Below are 16,732 nucleotides of genomic sequence, written 5' to 3' on the forward strand. Positions count from 1 at the left end.
ATGCTTTGCCCCCTTCATATTTTTCCTCATAATTTCCCTTGAGATCCTCAATTTTGTGTTCCTCCAAATGAATTATTATTATTTTGCCTCATTCTATAATGTATCCTGCAGTAATTTGACTGGCATAGCATAAATCTATAACTGAATTCAATAATATTGCCATATTTATTATATTGACACCATCTAACTGGGAGTAATTGCTGTACCTGTAATCATTTGTCTCCATTTATCTGTGAAAAGAATATTTGTAATTTAAATAAGTATTTTCTTCTGTGAATGGATGGGTCAACTCTCTCTCATCTGCCAAAGCTATTCCTTATCTTTGGTTTGGTTTGGTTTCTAAAGATGTCTCATTGCACCACTTTCATAGAAGCACAGACTTCAGAATTGGAGAGGACCTCGGAGGACATGCAGTCCAACCCAAACCTGAAATCAAGACTTTTTCTTGCAATTTACCCAACAAGTGATTATCCAGCCTTTGTTTAAAGACTCAAGGAAGGCAGTTCATTCCATTTTTTATTTGCCTTAACTGCAAGGAACTTTTCCCCGAAATCAAGCCCAAATTTATCTCTTTGTAACTTTTATCCATTCCTCCCAGTCCAGTCCCCGCATCCAGCAGACCAAATCTGATGACTGTTCCAGGTGATAGCCCTTTACACCCCACCCCACCATCAGTCTTCTCTTCTCCAGACTAAACATCCCTAGTTCCTTTGGCTGATCCTATTACATAGATTCGAGGTCGTCACAATACTAGGGATTTCTTATGTCCTTCATAAATTTTAAAATTTTCAAGATAGTTTTGAACCCTGACCCTTACTAAGCATACAAATGGATTTTTGTCATCTACAAATCTGATGAGCATGCCACTGTCACCTTTTTCCTAGTCATTGCTAAAAATGTTAAACAGCATGGAATAGATCATTTGACTTAAAAAAACATCCTGCCAAGACAGAATCTAGATCATTGAATATATCAATACATTCAATATATCTTGGGTCTTGCCAAACATTCTGAATCTATTTAATAGAATTTAATATAATATTAATTAATAGTATTTAATAGATGATAATCTAGCCCAGGAAGAGTCAGACTCACAGCCCCCACAAGCAACAACAAATCTCCCCACTGTAGTAGAAACCAGATTAAAATGTAATTGGTAAATATATAATAAAATAAATTAAAATACAGTAAAACATAGATAATGTTAATAGGTGGTTTTCTAAATCAATATGCAGCCTGCAGGAATCCTTATGTATAAGGTTATTGGCCCCATTTCTATTTGAATTTAATACCATACTCTAATGACAAAGTCATTCCTTCCTCCTCCATTGATCCCAGTGTCCTTTGCAATGCTTCCTACCCATCTCTGGTTCTCAGGTTTCTTCATATGAATAGATATCCTAAATATACGTTACCCTCTCCCCTCCTCCCTTTTATCTTTCTTTTGAATAAGCTATGTTCTCTCAGAGCCTTATTCAGGCCATTGGTTTCCTCCCACCAAGTATTAGCAATACCTATGAGGTCAAGTTTGCCTCATTTCATTATGGTCCCTAGATTATCTTGCATGTTAGCTGTCACTTGGGCATTTTTATAGACATTCAAGGCCAGAGGTTTAATTACTGTTGCCTCTCGTGAATTTTGTCTCCTATGAATTTCGGGCAGCTGGTCTTCATTATAACTGTCCTCTTGGTAGTTATATTAGGCAGTATTCTCTCTATCGCTTCCTTTTAAAAAATTAGACTTACATCACAAGTCATATCGGCCCTTGTTAGGAGAACTTCATCCCTGGTGGGATGCCTCCCATTCCTTTATTTTGAGACCTTCCCAAGGCCTTGTATGGGCAAAGAAACAGACATAACTTTCAGCATCTTTTCAAGTTTCCCTAGTTCTACATCCATGTTTGCAAGGGGAGGTGCAGCAGAAAGTGTTTTCTTTGGAGGAGGGGAGGGAATGTTCTCTCTACTTCGTTCTTAACCAGCTCCAAGTAAGCATCCTAACCTAAAGTTTTCTCAAGAATCTGGTCCCAATCTACTTCCTTCACAATTCACTCAGTTTCAAGAACTCCTCTTCCTCTTGTGCCTAAACTTTGAAAATACCATTTGGGGGCAGTTCCTGCCCCCGGGGTAACTGGCCACCATTTCTCCATCTCATCAAATTTCATTTTTTCTTCCATTCTCATTAGAGAACATTTTTTTCTTCCTTATCTGGCCTCTTAGTACCTGGATCTTAACTCTAATTCATTATTTACCTCCCTGGGCCATGTCATTTACTTCAGATTTTTGTAGAGAGCTTTTGTTTAGAAAGCAGAGGATGCTGCGCAAAAATCAAGCTTCAGTGATGGGGCTTTTTTGTTTCCATGATGTATAGAAAGTCAGAGGTGATATCTCCAGTGCATTGAACATGACTAAATATTAGAAGATGTGGATTTTTTTAGTCTTTTTTTTTAACACACTGTAGCTTGCTTAACCTTGGGAAGTCACTTGATTTCAGTACAAGCCTGTTTCAAGATCTCTTCAATCAGTATTTTCTCCTTCCCATTGGAAGCTCAAAGAGAAGGGCTGTTTCCTATCCAGCACAGCTGCATGAGGCTACTTGATACAAGTATAAGGAAAGATAAGAATGGAACCAGAGCAAGTACCTTGTGATGAAACCCCATTCAATTCTTTCAATCATTTTTATCCTACTTTTTTTTTTAAGACAGGAATGTGTGCTTAGGGGGGAAAGTACTCGAGAAACCCTATGGTGTACTGGAAAACGCACTGGCTATGAAGTCAAAGGAGACATGTTCAGACGATGGCTTCCATCTTTATTACCTTTGTGACCTTGGGCAAGTTCCTTCCTTCTCTGAGCCTTAGTTTCCTTTTCTGTAAAACGAAAGAGCTGGATCACAAGCTCCCTTCTAGAACTGACATTCATAGACTCAGATCCAGAGCTGGAAGGGCTTTCTAAGGCTCTCTAATCCAAGTCCCTCATTTTAAAGAGGGGGAAACTGAGGCCCAGAGAGGGGCTGGGACTTGCCAAAATCACACAGGTGGTAAATATCAGAAACACATTTGAATTCAGATCCTCTGACTCCAGGACCAGTACTGTTCACTGTTCTGACGTCTCATTTAAACTTGCTGGTCTGGACCATGCACCTAAGGCATCTGCCAACAGCTGGTGGCAGGAAACCTTAATAGTAGGGTCAGCTCTTTGAAAGGATGTCTAAACCTCTGAAAAGTTGAATCTACAACTACCTTACTCTCCTGTTTTGCATAAACCTTAACTTTTCTTTAAGCATTTAAATTTGATTACACATTTCATCTAAGCATTGAAAGTGGTAGTGAATTAATGAATGGGTGCCAAGTACTGTGCTACATGCTGGGGGCGGGGACAATACAAAAGGTGGACAAACTTTGCCCTCATGGAGTTTGCATTCTAAGGAGGGGAGACAAAGCTATATAAGTGAGTGGTGGTCAGGAAGGATGCTCCAATTTGGGTAAAACACAGAGGTGGTGAGCAGAGTCACAAGGTGGGGGAGGGGAATCGATTTACCCTTTCCAGTAGCAGGACCGTATTTATTCGACTTTGGTCCCAGAACTGAAAAAAGGAGGCAAAAAGGGGAGGGTGCATGCCTGGAAGCTGAGTGGAAGGCAAGAAGATGGGGAAGGTATAAAGCAAAGCGTGGCTGAGGCCAGCTAGATAGAGTGGGCCATGGGAGGCATTGACCCTTCAAGAGTAGTGTGGGCCCCAGGGGAAGAATCCTAATGTTCCAAGGGTTACATCCCCCAGGGCATGGTCTCTAGTCTAAGAAGTACTGGGGTAAAGCAGCAGATAAGTAGATAGCTAAAGTATGGGGTAAAGTGGGAATGTAATTTAACCCTTAGGGGATTATTCTCCATTTTAATTTTTTTTTTTTGGAGTGGGGAAGGCAAGGCATTTGGGGATAAGTGACTTGCCCAAGATCTCACAGCTAGTTAAATGTCAAGTGTCTTAGGCCAGATTTGAACTCAGGCCCTCCTGACTCCAGGGCCGGTGCTGTATTCACTTATTCTCCATTTTGAAAGACAAATCACACTGCTCTCACTCTCCTGGCTTCGCCCCTCCTAGAGTCAGCTAAACTCAAAAGCTTAAGGCCAGGAAAGGAGAGAGAATACCTGGTTGGGTTAGCCATCCCAGGAACTGAGGACCAACTCCTTCCTCCGTGGTGAGACTGATTATTTAAGAGTGGTTTTATACAGTTTATACAGGAAATTCTTTAAGACTATAAGTTTCAGAGCAGGTACTAACCTGGACTTCCTCTCTGGAAGTTCTCTATACCAATGAGATCACATACCCAGTCCCCTCCCCAAAACAGAGTTTACATATGATCTGTGGGAGGTAAAACAATCATTCAGTTTGGTGAGAGATGGGATTTATTTAAACTTGAGAATAAGGTCATGCTTGGGTGAGTGTATATATATGTATATATACATGCATACACTCATATACATATACACACACTACATACATCCACATATATGGATGTGTGTATTTATATGGATGAATGTCTGTGTATACACACACACATATTCTCACAGCCCAGATAAGAGATTGAGTCACAAATAAGATGTTCCATGGGCTGATAAGAGATTTGGGTAGAATCCCCATTCTGCTTTGGGGACAAAAATTCACTTGACTACAAGGATGTTCACATGTCACAGAGAGGTTAGGTGACTTGCCCAGGGTTACACAGTATTTGAGGTTGAATTTGAACTCATTTTTTCCTGACTCCAGGTCCCACAGCTGCCATGTATTCCTGACTCTAAGGCCAGAAGGATTCCATGCTACCCCAATTAATCTAATGCATATACTGTACGCCTACCATGTGCCTGGCCCTGTGAAGGGTACTAGAGAAAAAAAGAGTCAAGTGAATTGAGTCCTATCCTCAAGGAGCTTACATGTTACTAGAGAGTATGTTTTTATAAACAGATATATACCACATGTAAAGAGTAAATGGAGGGGAACCTCAGAGAGCAAGGCTCTAGTAGCTGAGGCTAACAGACCTTCCCCCCCCCCAAGACCACCCCCCCATCTATACAGTTTCCTCATTAATAAAATGGGGAAAATAATAGCACCTCCCTTTCAAGGTTGTTATGAGGCTCAAATAAGAAATGTGTGTAAAATGCTTTGCAAAACTTAACTTGCTATGGACAGGCTAGCTGTTATCACTAGCTCTCTGATCCTGGCAAATTCTCTTATCTCTTTGCCTCAGTTTCCTCATCTGTAAAATGAATCCAACTGGGATACTCGTCTTACATAGTTGTTGTTAGGATCTGATCATGTTAAGTGCCTTGCTTAAAGTGCCATCTAAATGCTGATTGTTACAATTGTTACCCTCTTTTGGTTAGGAGGAAACTGAGGCTCCAGGATAGGCCAGGGTCCAAAAGTCTGTCAGTGGCAAAGCCAAAAGGCAGGCCTCTCACCTCCTGGTGTTCTCTCCAGCAGTGGCTGCCAATCTTGCCATAGAAATGAGGCGCCTCTCCTGACCAGATACATGTGTATGTCCCCCAACCTCAGTAGAATGTGAGCTCCTTGAGGGCAGACCATCCTTCACTTATTTTTGTATGCCTGACACATAGTAGGCACTTAATTAATACTTGCTGGTCCGTTAGTAATTGCCATCTGTACCATGCCAAGGAAAAGAATACTGCCATTAGTAATTAACCATTTTTTAATGTCAGCAGTAAACAGCTAAGAACCAAGTAGGAGAAATAACAGCCATATTGAGGAGTGGTCTGTTGAAGAGAGTGTTGGGCACGTTGCTTCTTGTGTGCTCAGCATGGCGTGGAGCTGGGCACACTGGGTGTGGGAAGTGTTCTAGAAGCAGAAGAGCGTTATCCTCTATCTCGGGAGGGGAAGCTGATGGGGGCTGGCTGGTGGTGTGCATTCCTGGAAGCCAGGGTGGGGAACCTGTGGCCTTCTAGGTCCTCAAGTGTGGTCTTTGGGCTGAGTTTGACGAACAAATCCTTTTATTAAAGGGGTTTGTTCTGTGAACTTTGGATTTAGTCCAAGGGTCGCACTTGAGGACCTAGAGGGCCACATGTGGCCTCCAGGCCGCAGGTTTTCCACCCCTGCTGTAGGCAAAAGAGAGAGAGGAAATGATGGTCTTCTAAGAACTGAGTGAGAAATAACTGAGATTTGCAATGGTTTTCCCAGAGGCCCAATCATCATTTAGCAAATGAAGATGGGGTCACATCCAATTTTGACTTTTCATTTTGAGTAGCCCTTTCCCATCTATCTGTCAGCAATAATCAAAAGCCATTTCTCCATTTCTCCCTTCCTCTATCTTTTCCTCCCTCCCTCTCTCACCCGCAGGTAAGCCTCTCAACATTCCATGCAAAGCCTTCTTTGGATTCAGTGGCGAGTCGGGGCCAATGATCTACTGGATGAAAGGAGAGAAGTTTATTGAAGAGCTGGCAGGCCACATTAGAGAAGGTGAAATCAGGTACTGGCCTGGAATTGTTTGTGTCTGTGCTGTATGGGTTATTAAGGGAACGGCTATGCCCTCAGTGAACTGATGCGATGGGGACGCCTCCCTCATCTCCAACCTGACAGATCCAGCTGAGCGCAGGAGAGCTGAGCCCCTTCCAGGGAGGAGAATGGCCTCCAAGAGCTGGCTCATATGCCCATCAGAGCCTGGCACCGGGATGGGCCAGCCCCAGCAGGCCCTTTGCATCCCTTGGTGCCCTCTTGCCAAGAGATTCTGCTGCTACTACTCCTCCACCCACAGGACAAGTCTTTGATGCCCGAGTTTCTCCATGGTGGGAGAGGGAGGCAGTGCCCTGTCACTTCTGAAAGGAGGCTCTCTGTATGCACTACAGTCTGGGAGAGGTCTGCTGTTCTGCCAAAAAAGAATTCCTGATGGGCAGTGTTCCTTCCCTGCCCCCCTGCACCAGTACCCAGTGATGGTTTTAAATGTCTAATCATTTTCTCCCCATACCTCTTAAAGCCAATCTCTCTTAGGCATACCCAGGAACTTAATAAGATCTTAGACTTAGAAAGAACCTTCTAGGTTATCTTGTCTATCGCTCTCATTTTATAGTTGAGGAAACTGAGGCCCAGAGAGTAAAAATACTAGCACCAGGTCACATGTAGGACCCCAGAGGTCATCTAGAGCAGGGCTTTTTTTTTTTGCTTTTTGGAGGGGCAGGACAATTGGAGTTAAGTGACTTGCCCAATGTCATGTGGCTACTATGTATTAAGTGTCTGAGGCCGCATTTCACCTCAGGTCCTCCTGACTCCTTTTCACTTTTAGGCAGCTTTCTTTGGCATTGCATGACCTGAGAGCATACACAGTGCAAAATTCACATGCTTAGTGTTCAGAACCAAGGCTACAGGGAAGTTGCTTGATGTAACTCCAACAAGCATTGCCAGAAACACCTCAGATTCATTACACGTTTGATTTTGAATTCATTTTTGAGAGTTGTGCATTCGGAAACCTTTTACTATTGCCAGATGTTCCACAACCCCATATGGGGTCTGTAACAGCAAGCACCCCAGCGTCCCCAGGGTGCCTGCCAACACAGGTTCTTAGATCTGCTTTTCTAAAGGAAAGCAACTCAAAATGGGTTAACAATCTTGCTTTAATAAATCAAACATATCACTTACCTAGTTCAGGGGAAAAAGTCAGCACCCCGAACTTCAGAGTATACAGAGGTTACAAGCAGAAATTGCAAGAAGACATAGAAACAAACAGATCAAGCAGACAGGCCTCTAACTGTCCAACCATTACATCCATACCTAGTCAGTTACCAGAGAGGGAAGCATCAACATCTGGGTTTTTCAAAGCCGCAGGGCTCTCAACAGCTGGCCAGAGTCTCATCTGGTCAAATCACACAACACTTCTCAAAGTGAGCCCCAAAACAACGCCTCACATCAGGGATTATATAGCCTTCTCCTAGCTCAGAGAATGTAACAACCCTCTTGACCCACTGCCCAATCACAAAGTATCTCCTGAAAAACAAGCCTCCCACCACAGGCTCCAGGTGCACTTAACCTAGGGGCAGGAAAGATCTTACACAATACAATCTTAGAAAGATGGCAACAACATAAATTTACATTCCCATTGCAGGGTCACAATCCACAGTTTAAGAAGCAATCCTCTAGACCAAACCTCTCATTTTGCAGTTGAGGAAACTAAGGCCCAGAGAGTAAAGAGAGTAGTACACAGTCACATGTAGCTCAGAGAAAAGTGCCTTTGTCCAAGTCACTTCTTGAACACTTAGAACTATTACACAGGTAATAAATGCCAGAAACAGAATTCAAACTCAGGTCCTCTGACTCCAAAGCCAGTACTTTTTTCACTGGACCACACTGCAGGAAATCACTATTTTTCCAAGCCCATTTAGTTTCCGCTTGACTGTACACAGAGTATTAAATAACAGGGTGAAGACTGGGCCCTTGGTCTGGTAGAGAGTCCTTTGACCTCAAGATGGTGATGAGGAACAGTTGTAATAACATTAAGGTACTTATCCTCATCAATGGTCTTCCCCACAGGAGCCTATCTGGCCTTCAATAGTACTGTACCAGGTTTAAAAGGCATTCTCATGGTCCCCCTACCTAAGAGGTCATAATGCCAAAGAAACAAGCCCTGGTTATCTATCAAGACCCTAACACTTCCTTCCCATAATCCCTAAGCTCTCCCCTCCAATATGTGTGCCATGAGGCAGAGTGCTGACATATTTGACTCCTTTAAAGTTCCACTTAAAATACTTGTGAAGAGATGTCTTCCCTTCCACTCAACCCTGACTCTCCTTTCATACCTGTATTATTTCCTCCCTTTACATGAGGACACACTCCATCAAGTTTTCCTTAATTTTGTGTTTCTTAACACAACAAATTTCATTCCTTCAGACCTAGTAATCGAGGATGAGTAGGGTATCCTTTAGGCTGGTGAGAAGGGGAATAGCTCAAGTTCTATGTTATAATTTGGGAAGGAGAAGAGGGCAGGCCTCCTCAGCATGAAGAACTCCATGTGTAGAAATTGCCACCACCCATACAAATCAACAACTTGTCAAGGCATCCTAGCAGCACAGTAGCTAGAGCGCTAGACCTGGAATTGAGAAACTCCAAAAAGTTGAGGCCTGCCTCAGAGACTTACTGGTTATATGACCCTAGCAAGTCATTAAACCTCTCTCAACTCCAATTTCTTCCTCTGTAAAATAGGGATAATAATAGCACCTACCTCCCAGGATTATTGTGAAATCAAATGAGATAATATTTATAAAGTACTTTGCAGGTCTTAAAATGCTATATAAATGTGGTTTACTACTACTAGAAGGAAATAACTCAAAGAAGGAAGCTATCATCAAAGAGTGAAGGAGACAGAATATTACCAAGAGGCAAATTTAAATTTAGAATTTAAATAGGCAAAAAAGGAGAGAAAAAGGTATTCCTGGTGGGGGGGGAAGTAGAGGGATGCATGGTTGGCATGAGAAAAAAGAAAAAAAAACAGTCTGGTAGAGGTCAGACTGTGAAGGGCCTTAAATGCCAAGAACAAGTGGGTAGAGTTTTATCCAGTAATCATAGGAGCCATGGAGGGCTTTTGACCAGAGGAGACAAATGACAAAAGCAAGGTCTTAGAATGAGTCATTTTGTGCCCAAATAGAGAATGAGGACACACCCCATCAGGTTTTCCTTAATTTTTCATTTCTTAACACAACTCAAGGCAGAGAGAACAGTTTGAAGGCTGAAACATTGCAATAATCCATGAGTGGGCTGATAGAAGTATGCCTAAAATAAAGTAGTGGTAGGGAGAAAGGAGAAACAAGCATTTATTAAGTACCTACTATGTGCCAAACACTGTGCAGAGTGTGTTACAAATCTTGTCTCATTTGACCTTCATGACAGCCCTGGGAGGGAAAGTACTATTATTCTACAATTTTTATAGTTGAGGAAACTAAGGCACAGAGAGATGAAGAGACTGGTCCTGGGTCAGGGAGCTAGTAAGTATCTGAGACCAGATCTGAACGTGGGTCTTCCCCACTCCAGGCCCTGTGCTGTATCCACAACATTCAGTTCAATGGCAGTGATCAAGAAAGTTGAGAGGATGTGGTAGTCATTTGGCTATGAGGGGTGAAGGAGAGGGATAAGTCAGGAGTAATTCCAAAGTCTTGACCCTAAGTCACTGGTAGAATGACAAGACTATAGCAAAGTCAGGATGGAAAACTATTTTGGGGAGGAAGAGAAGGAGTCTGGTTTTAACTATTGTTGAATTTCACACCCAAGCAGGACCAAGAAGAGAGCCCAGCCCTAGGCCCACAATTCTGGACCAAAAGGAGAAAAAAAAGAAATCAATGACAGAGAAAGTTTAAAGACTATTAAATACCACAGAGATATCAAGGAGATTGAAGGCTGAGAAAATGAATTATAGAGGAAAGAAGCTCCCATCAAAACCATAAGTTAGCGGTGACCACATTCATCAGCTTTTATTCATGTAACTTTCCTTTTACCTTTATCATTCTTGAAAGGACATTCTGAATTTCACAGTGTAAACCAGGAAAGGCTATAGAGTGATTTCTCTGGTCAATAGCCAATCACTTATAGCGCAGACCCTGGCCAACAATCTAACAGATGGATACATGGGCTGTCATGAGGGGAAATGGAGTAAAGAATGTGACCCCAGCTACACTATTGGAATAGCACCACAAAATTTTGGCCCTAGCACCATCTTCATCCATGAGAAAGAAAGAACACCCTCCATATTTGCTTTTTTTTATTTTTAAAAGCAATTGGGATTAAGTAACTTGCTCAAGGTTATACGGCCTGTTATTTCTGGGTGTGGTGCTGAGTATCTGAGCCCGGATTTGATCCAGGTCATCCTGACACACGAGCTGGTGCTCTTACTCGCTGAGCCAACTGGCAGCCCCTAAGCAATTGGGTTTAAGTAACTTGCTCAAGGTTACATGGCCAGGTGTTTCTGGATGGGTGTTAAATGGCTGAGCCCGGGATTCGATCCCCAGGTCATCCTGACACTGGAGCTGGTACTCTTACTAATCACAGCCTCTCCTGAGCCTAATATAAATCAGTTTATTTTTTGTCATTTTAAGAGGTATCTCAATCTAGTCTCATTCTATCTATGGTCTTTATTAAGCCAATTACACATGAACTGATCTTCATGCCAGCTGATGTCTCTTATTTGATGAATGTTCTTGGACATTTGGGACATTTGTGAAACAACAGAAAAGGCACAAGGGACTGCTTGACATTTTGGGCATTCTGGACATTGACTAGGACCAGTCAATAGTTCCATCCTGGTTAATTCTTTTAAATGGGAAGGGCAAACAAACTATCACTGCTAGGATTACAGGGTGACAAGGCCCCAGGCCTTTGGGAAACTGATGGGGTAGGGTGGCACAGAAACCCAATGTCCAGAAGCTTGTAGAAATACTCTACCCACAGTATGGATCTCAGAACCAGAAGTGTAGGGAATCTCTCCCTTCACTGGTTGGAGGTAGGATATCACAGAGCTCAAAAGGACACAATCCCCTCATTCTGCATATGAGGAAACTGAGGCCAGGAATGGTCAATTGACTTGCCCTAGGCCATAGTCTAATAATACCTAAGGCAAGGTTAAAACTCAGGATTCCTTTACTCCACAGCCAGCAAGCTTGTCCGGACCCTATACTGTCTCTCAAGTTAAACCTAGGAGGCGGCTTCTATTTTCTCAAGCAACAGAAGGTGTCAACTTTTTAGCTCTATATATTATTGCCCCAGAACAAAAAAATTACTGAAGACAGTTTGCCTAGAGAAAGAAGGCTTGAGTGTATAGCATAACAGTCTGTAGAGAGTCCTCACACCCTCCCTATTCAGTTGTTACCTTGTAGCTCACCCAGCAAGTGGGATAAGAGCTTTGCCAGGCTTTGGTAGCTTTCCTGTGATGTCAATATGCCTCTCATTGGCTACACTGCCCACTGTTATGTCCTGAACACACTCTGTGCTGCCAAAGCTCACAAACTCTGGGGTAGCATCTTACAATTTCAAGCAGAAAATGACCTATCCTTTCTACACAACTCCAAGTAGAAAAGAAGGGATTATGGGACTGGGCTACTGGCCTTTGTAATTGCATCAGAACCTGCCCATTGTTTACCCTGGCTGCTGTAATTGCAAGTATGTAACTTGAAGAGCCATGTAGTCTAACACCCTCATTTTACAGAGTGGGAAACTGAGGCCTAGAGAGATTAAATGACTTATCCCAGGTCACACATTAGATCATGAATATAGACCTGGAAAGGCCTTCAGGGGCCATTTAATCCAACTCCCTCATTTTATAGAAAGGAAAACTATGGCGCAGGGAGGGGAAGTGACTTGCCCAAGGTCACACATAGGATCCTAGGTCTAGAGGTGTAAGGAACGTCAGGGGCCATCTAATTCAACCCCCTCATTTTATAGATGAGGAAACTGAGGCCAGGAGAGGTGAAAACACTTATCCCAGATCACACAAGTAACAAGAAGCAGAATCATGATTCAAAGTCAGATCCCAAGTTTACCACTCTTTCCCCGAGCCACAAAAGGGTAGTAAGGAAATTTGGTGTCAGAGACCATCATTCCTTCTAGTTGCCATTTTAGGGCTTTGAGGATTGTGAGTTGGGCCTCTCACTTTAGAGGCTGTGAATAGGCCCATTTAGTGAGCACACTGGCTTCACTGGACCCATTAGCATCCATCTGTTGAGGCCAGAGAGTTCAACTGCTATTTGGCGAGTTCTCAGTGGGCATACTGGCACACAGAGAGGGCACTCCTACTGTCTATGTGCCAGAGCTTAACAGGAGCAGTTTGGCGGAGCCAAGAAGGGCACATCTCAAAGCCAGCGAGTACCTTTGATGGAGGATCAGTCCCAAATCTGGGCCACTCCAGGATGAGGAGTCCTGTGCTACTTTGGCCACAGCTTCCTTTTCACTCATCTTACCAGTGGCAGGAGAACTTGGGGCAGAAGGGGGGGCAGAAACCAAGCCTGTGTGAGTACTCTGTACTGCTAATAAAATTGTCCTAGAAAGTAAGCAAGTCCTATGAAAGAATATGAAGCAATGCTATTCCTTAAGCCTGCCTATAGGCTTATGAATTGCACCTGATTGTCAAAGGAAGCCGGTGAATTTCACCACACCTACTCTGGCCAGGAAGAGACATTTTTTATTTGAAATATCCCTCAAAAATCACTCTATCAATATGGTAGGCTGGCTTCCTAATGCCAAATTGTAATATACCAAATCCTTTACCACACATAACCTGAAAGCCCTATTCAATTTATCTTTACATTTTTTATGGAAAGCCTCTTAAAATGCCAATAATTTGATTCATATTAGGCTCATGAGACACTGTGAATATGACAATTTTCCATTGATATGGGGGAGGTTTTTTTCATCTCTTTCCAGTAACATCCTTTCTCTAAGTAAAATGCTCTAACCAAATGGGTCCTATGATCCAGGTATGACAAGTTTCTTCTGTGAGAAGAAAAGTCAAGCTAAAAGGAAGATTCTGAGTCACCTGCTACATGTAAACACTCCCTTCCCTCTCTAAAAAGAATGTCTGAAAGAATCCAATGGAGTCAGAGGTGGGAGGGCCCATCTAGTCTAACCCCCTCACTTTACAGATGCAGCCTAGAGAAGTTGTGACTTATCCAAGGTGACACAGGAAATAAAAGGCTAAGACAGGATTTGAAGTCAGATCCTCCAAATCCAGAACCAGGGCTCTTTTTTGCTGTACCACACTGCATCTTGTAGATTGAAGAAACCACAAAAGTCAGGGTGGAAAGGAAATTGCAAGACTTGTTTTTGACATGTTCCCACCCATTCTTTCAGGTATCCTCTCTCTTCCCTGAGTGCCCAAGATCTTCCACTGCACTCCCCTCCATGGCCTAGTCTGTCTTTCCCTGCCTTTCTCCAATGGGAATGATAATAATAGCACCTACCTTCCTGGGTTATTATGAGGATCCAGTGAGACAACATTTGTAATATGCTGTAATATGTGGATATGTAATATCCACAGAACCTGGAATATAGTGAGTCATACATAAATATTAGCTATCATTATTATTATTAAGTCTCTTGGAAACTAAGCACTACTAATGATAATCTGGCCAGCTAAGTGACATAAGAGATAGAATGCAGGACCTGGAGTCAGGAATACTCATCTTCGTTAGTTCAAATCTGGCCTCAGGCACTTTCTAGCCATGTGACCCTGGATAAGCCACTTCACTCTGCCTCAGTTTCCTCATCTGTAAAAAGAGCTAGAGAAGGAAATGGCAAACCACTCCAGTCTCTCTGCCAAGAAAGCCCCAAATGGGGTCATGAAGAATCGAGCACAATTGAAACAACCAAACAACAAATGATCGTCTCATCAAGTGGCAAGAATTTCCTGAATGCCTCATATTCAGGTTGTTATAGTGGGTGCTTGGGATGCCAAGACAAGAACCACTTCATGCCCTCAAGGAGCTAACATTCTCAGTGGGAGAAGGGGGACAGCATTAATCAATCCCCCAACACTTATTAAGTGCTATGTTCTGTACTAGGTGCTGGGGATTCAAAGATAAAAATGAAACAGACCCTGCCCTCAGCGAGCTTACAATCTACTGAGGGAATGCAACTCATACACAGATAAAAAAGTAAATATAGGTTAAGTTGAGGCTGGAGAGACCACTTACAACTGAGGGGATCTAAGTTTCCAGTAGGAGGTAACACCTGAACTTACCTTTGATGGAAAATTCGCATTTCAAAATTCAGAGACTGAGAAGGAAACACATTTGCGGCACGTGTGCCTATGCCAAGGCACAAGGAAGGGAGGTAGAATGCCAAGTTCAGGAATAGTGAGTAGGCCAGTTTGGGTGGATCTGCATGTGTGAAAGGGAGTAATGGGAAATGAGGCTGAAAAGGTAAGCAGGAGCCAAATTATGAAAGGCTTTAAATGCCAAGCTGGGAAGTTGGTATTTTATCCTCTAGGCAGGAAGGAGACACTGATGATTTCAAAGCCAGGCTGAAGAGTTTATATTTTGTCCTAGATGAGGCACTGAAGACTTTTAAGCAGGAGAGTGACATGGTCAGACACAATGGCCAAAGGGCAGGGAAAGGCCACATCAGTGTTGTTTAAGGAATGGGGATACCTGGACTAGTTTGCAGGCAGCAGAGAAGGAAAAAGGGAGAGATTGAAGATTAGAGATTAAAGGGTGAGAGGAGATGATCAAAAGGGGAATTGGGAGGGAAAGGGACCAAACAGGAGCACAAGTAGAGATTGTGACCTTGGTAAAGAGATGAGACATATCTTTCTCAGAAATTGAGACAGGCAAGGCAATATTGGGTGATGATATAAAAGATTTTGAGGCACAGAATGAGGAAGAATATCTATTGCAGGCAGTATAACAGAGATTCAATCAAGGCAGAAAAAAAAGATTACCGTGCAGCAGTAAAGACCCCATTGAGGTGAAGTAGCCTACTCTTATAGTGGACTGAACTGAACAGCCCACTTCTGGCCAGTGTATCTACCTGGTTTATTGGCCTGCTACATAAATGTGACTCAAATCCACAGTAGGCCAAGCCATTCCAATCATTCCATGATTACTTGATTACTCCATGGAGATGGTCCACCCATCAGAGAGGCCTTGAATCCTTCATATCAGTCAGCCTATGGGGAAGGGAGACACAATCATCACAAGAGGATGTTTGTGCCTATAGAAGAGGTAGAAAGTACTACTCCCCAGAATCAAAGGCCTGGTGAGTGGCCCCTCTCAAGACGATAAAACATCCCAAAGTTGAATGAACGGATTGTGGTTCAAATTGTGCATAGCCCACTCAGCTCCATGAAAATCTGGCTCAAAGGCAATCTGGGAAGCTTGGAGCCAATCACTATCAAGAGTCAGGACTGGTAGGTTTTGCCAAAGCTATAAGGGTAAACTGTGAAGTATCTGGATTTCAAAGGGCTTCACTAAACGAATTCACTGACTATCCTCTCTAGGGCAGAGGCCAGTAGAAGGCAGAGTAGATAGAATACTGAGCCTGGAGTCAGGAGGACAGGAATGCAAATCTAACCTCAGACACTTATTGACTAGCTGTTTGACTCTGGGCAAGTCACTTAGCCTCTGTCTGCCTCAGTTTCCTCAGCTATAAAATGTGAACTATGATAGTACCTACCTTCCAAAGCTGTTGTGAAGATCAAATGAGATCATATTTACAAAGCCCTTAGCATAGCATCAGGCACTTAAGAAATGCGTGTTCCCTTCCCTTCCTACTCCTGTCATTACCCATTTTTAGATGGTAAGGTGCTAACGGGCAAGGACACATCGGACACATCTAAGTGGTTGTCACTGTCACAGTCCCATCCCCCCACTTTCACCTCCCACTCTTCCTCTCATGGCTGGTCAGGCTGCTAGATTCATCTGAGTGGGCTCTAGGCCTCAGACTTCTCCCCATAGTCAGCAGTGCTCAGTCCCATACTTAATCTTCAATTCGCCACATCTCTGTTTCCAGGACACATTTGCCAAACTGTAGAATTCTAGAACTAGAGAGGGAAAAAGCCTCAGAGGTCATCTAATCCAGCCCCTGCATTTTACAGAGAGGGAAACTGAGACCCAGGGACGCAAAATGACTTAGCCTAGGTCACACACCTAGGAAGATCCTGAGATAGTCCTTGAACTCAGGTCTTCCTGATGAGAGCCCAATGCTCTATCCAGTAACCAGAAATGGAGGGGGGCTTTATCTCTAAGTTGTTTTGGTAACAGAGCCAGGA

The 16,732-nt window shown here is 43.1% G+C and overlaps 1 protein-coding gene across 1 annotated transcript in view; it reads left to right on the forward strand.

Moving 5' to 3' along the window:
- Nucleotides 1-16,732, forward strand: part of IL1RAPL2 (interleukin 1 receptor accessory protein like 2) — a 447,749-nt gene that overhangs the window by 392,157 nt on the left and 38,860 nt on the right. Inside the window, exon 6 of the mRNA XM_069107492.1 lies at nt 6,337-6,466. Coding sequence (XP_068963593.1) covers nt 6,337-6,466 — 130 coding nt within the window. The remainder of the gene's footprint in view (nt 1-6,336; nt 6,467-16,732) is intronic.

This window comes from Petaurus breviceps, unplaced genomic scaffold (assembly GCF_028583685.1).
Source record: "Petaurus breviceps papuanus isolate PSGF00001 unplaced genomic scaffold, PetGlider_PUasm1.0 90133, whole genome shotgun sequence".
NCBI lineage: Eukaryota > Metazoa > Chordata > Mammalia > Diprotodontia > Petauridae > Petaurus > Petaurus breviceps.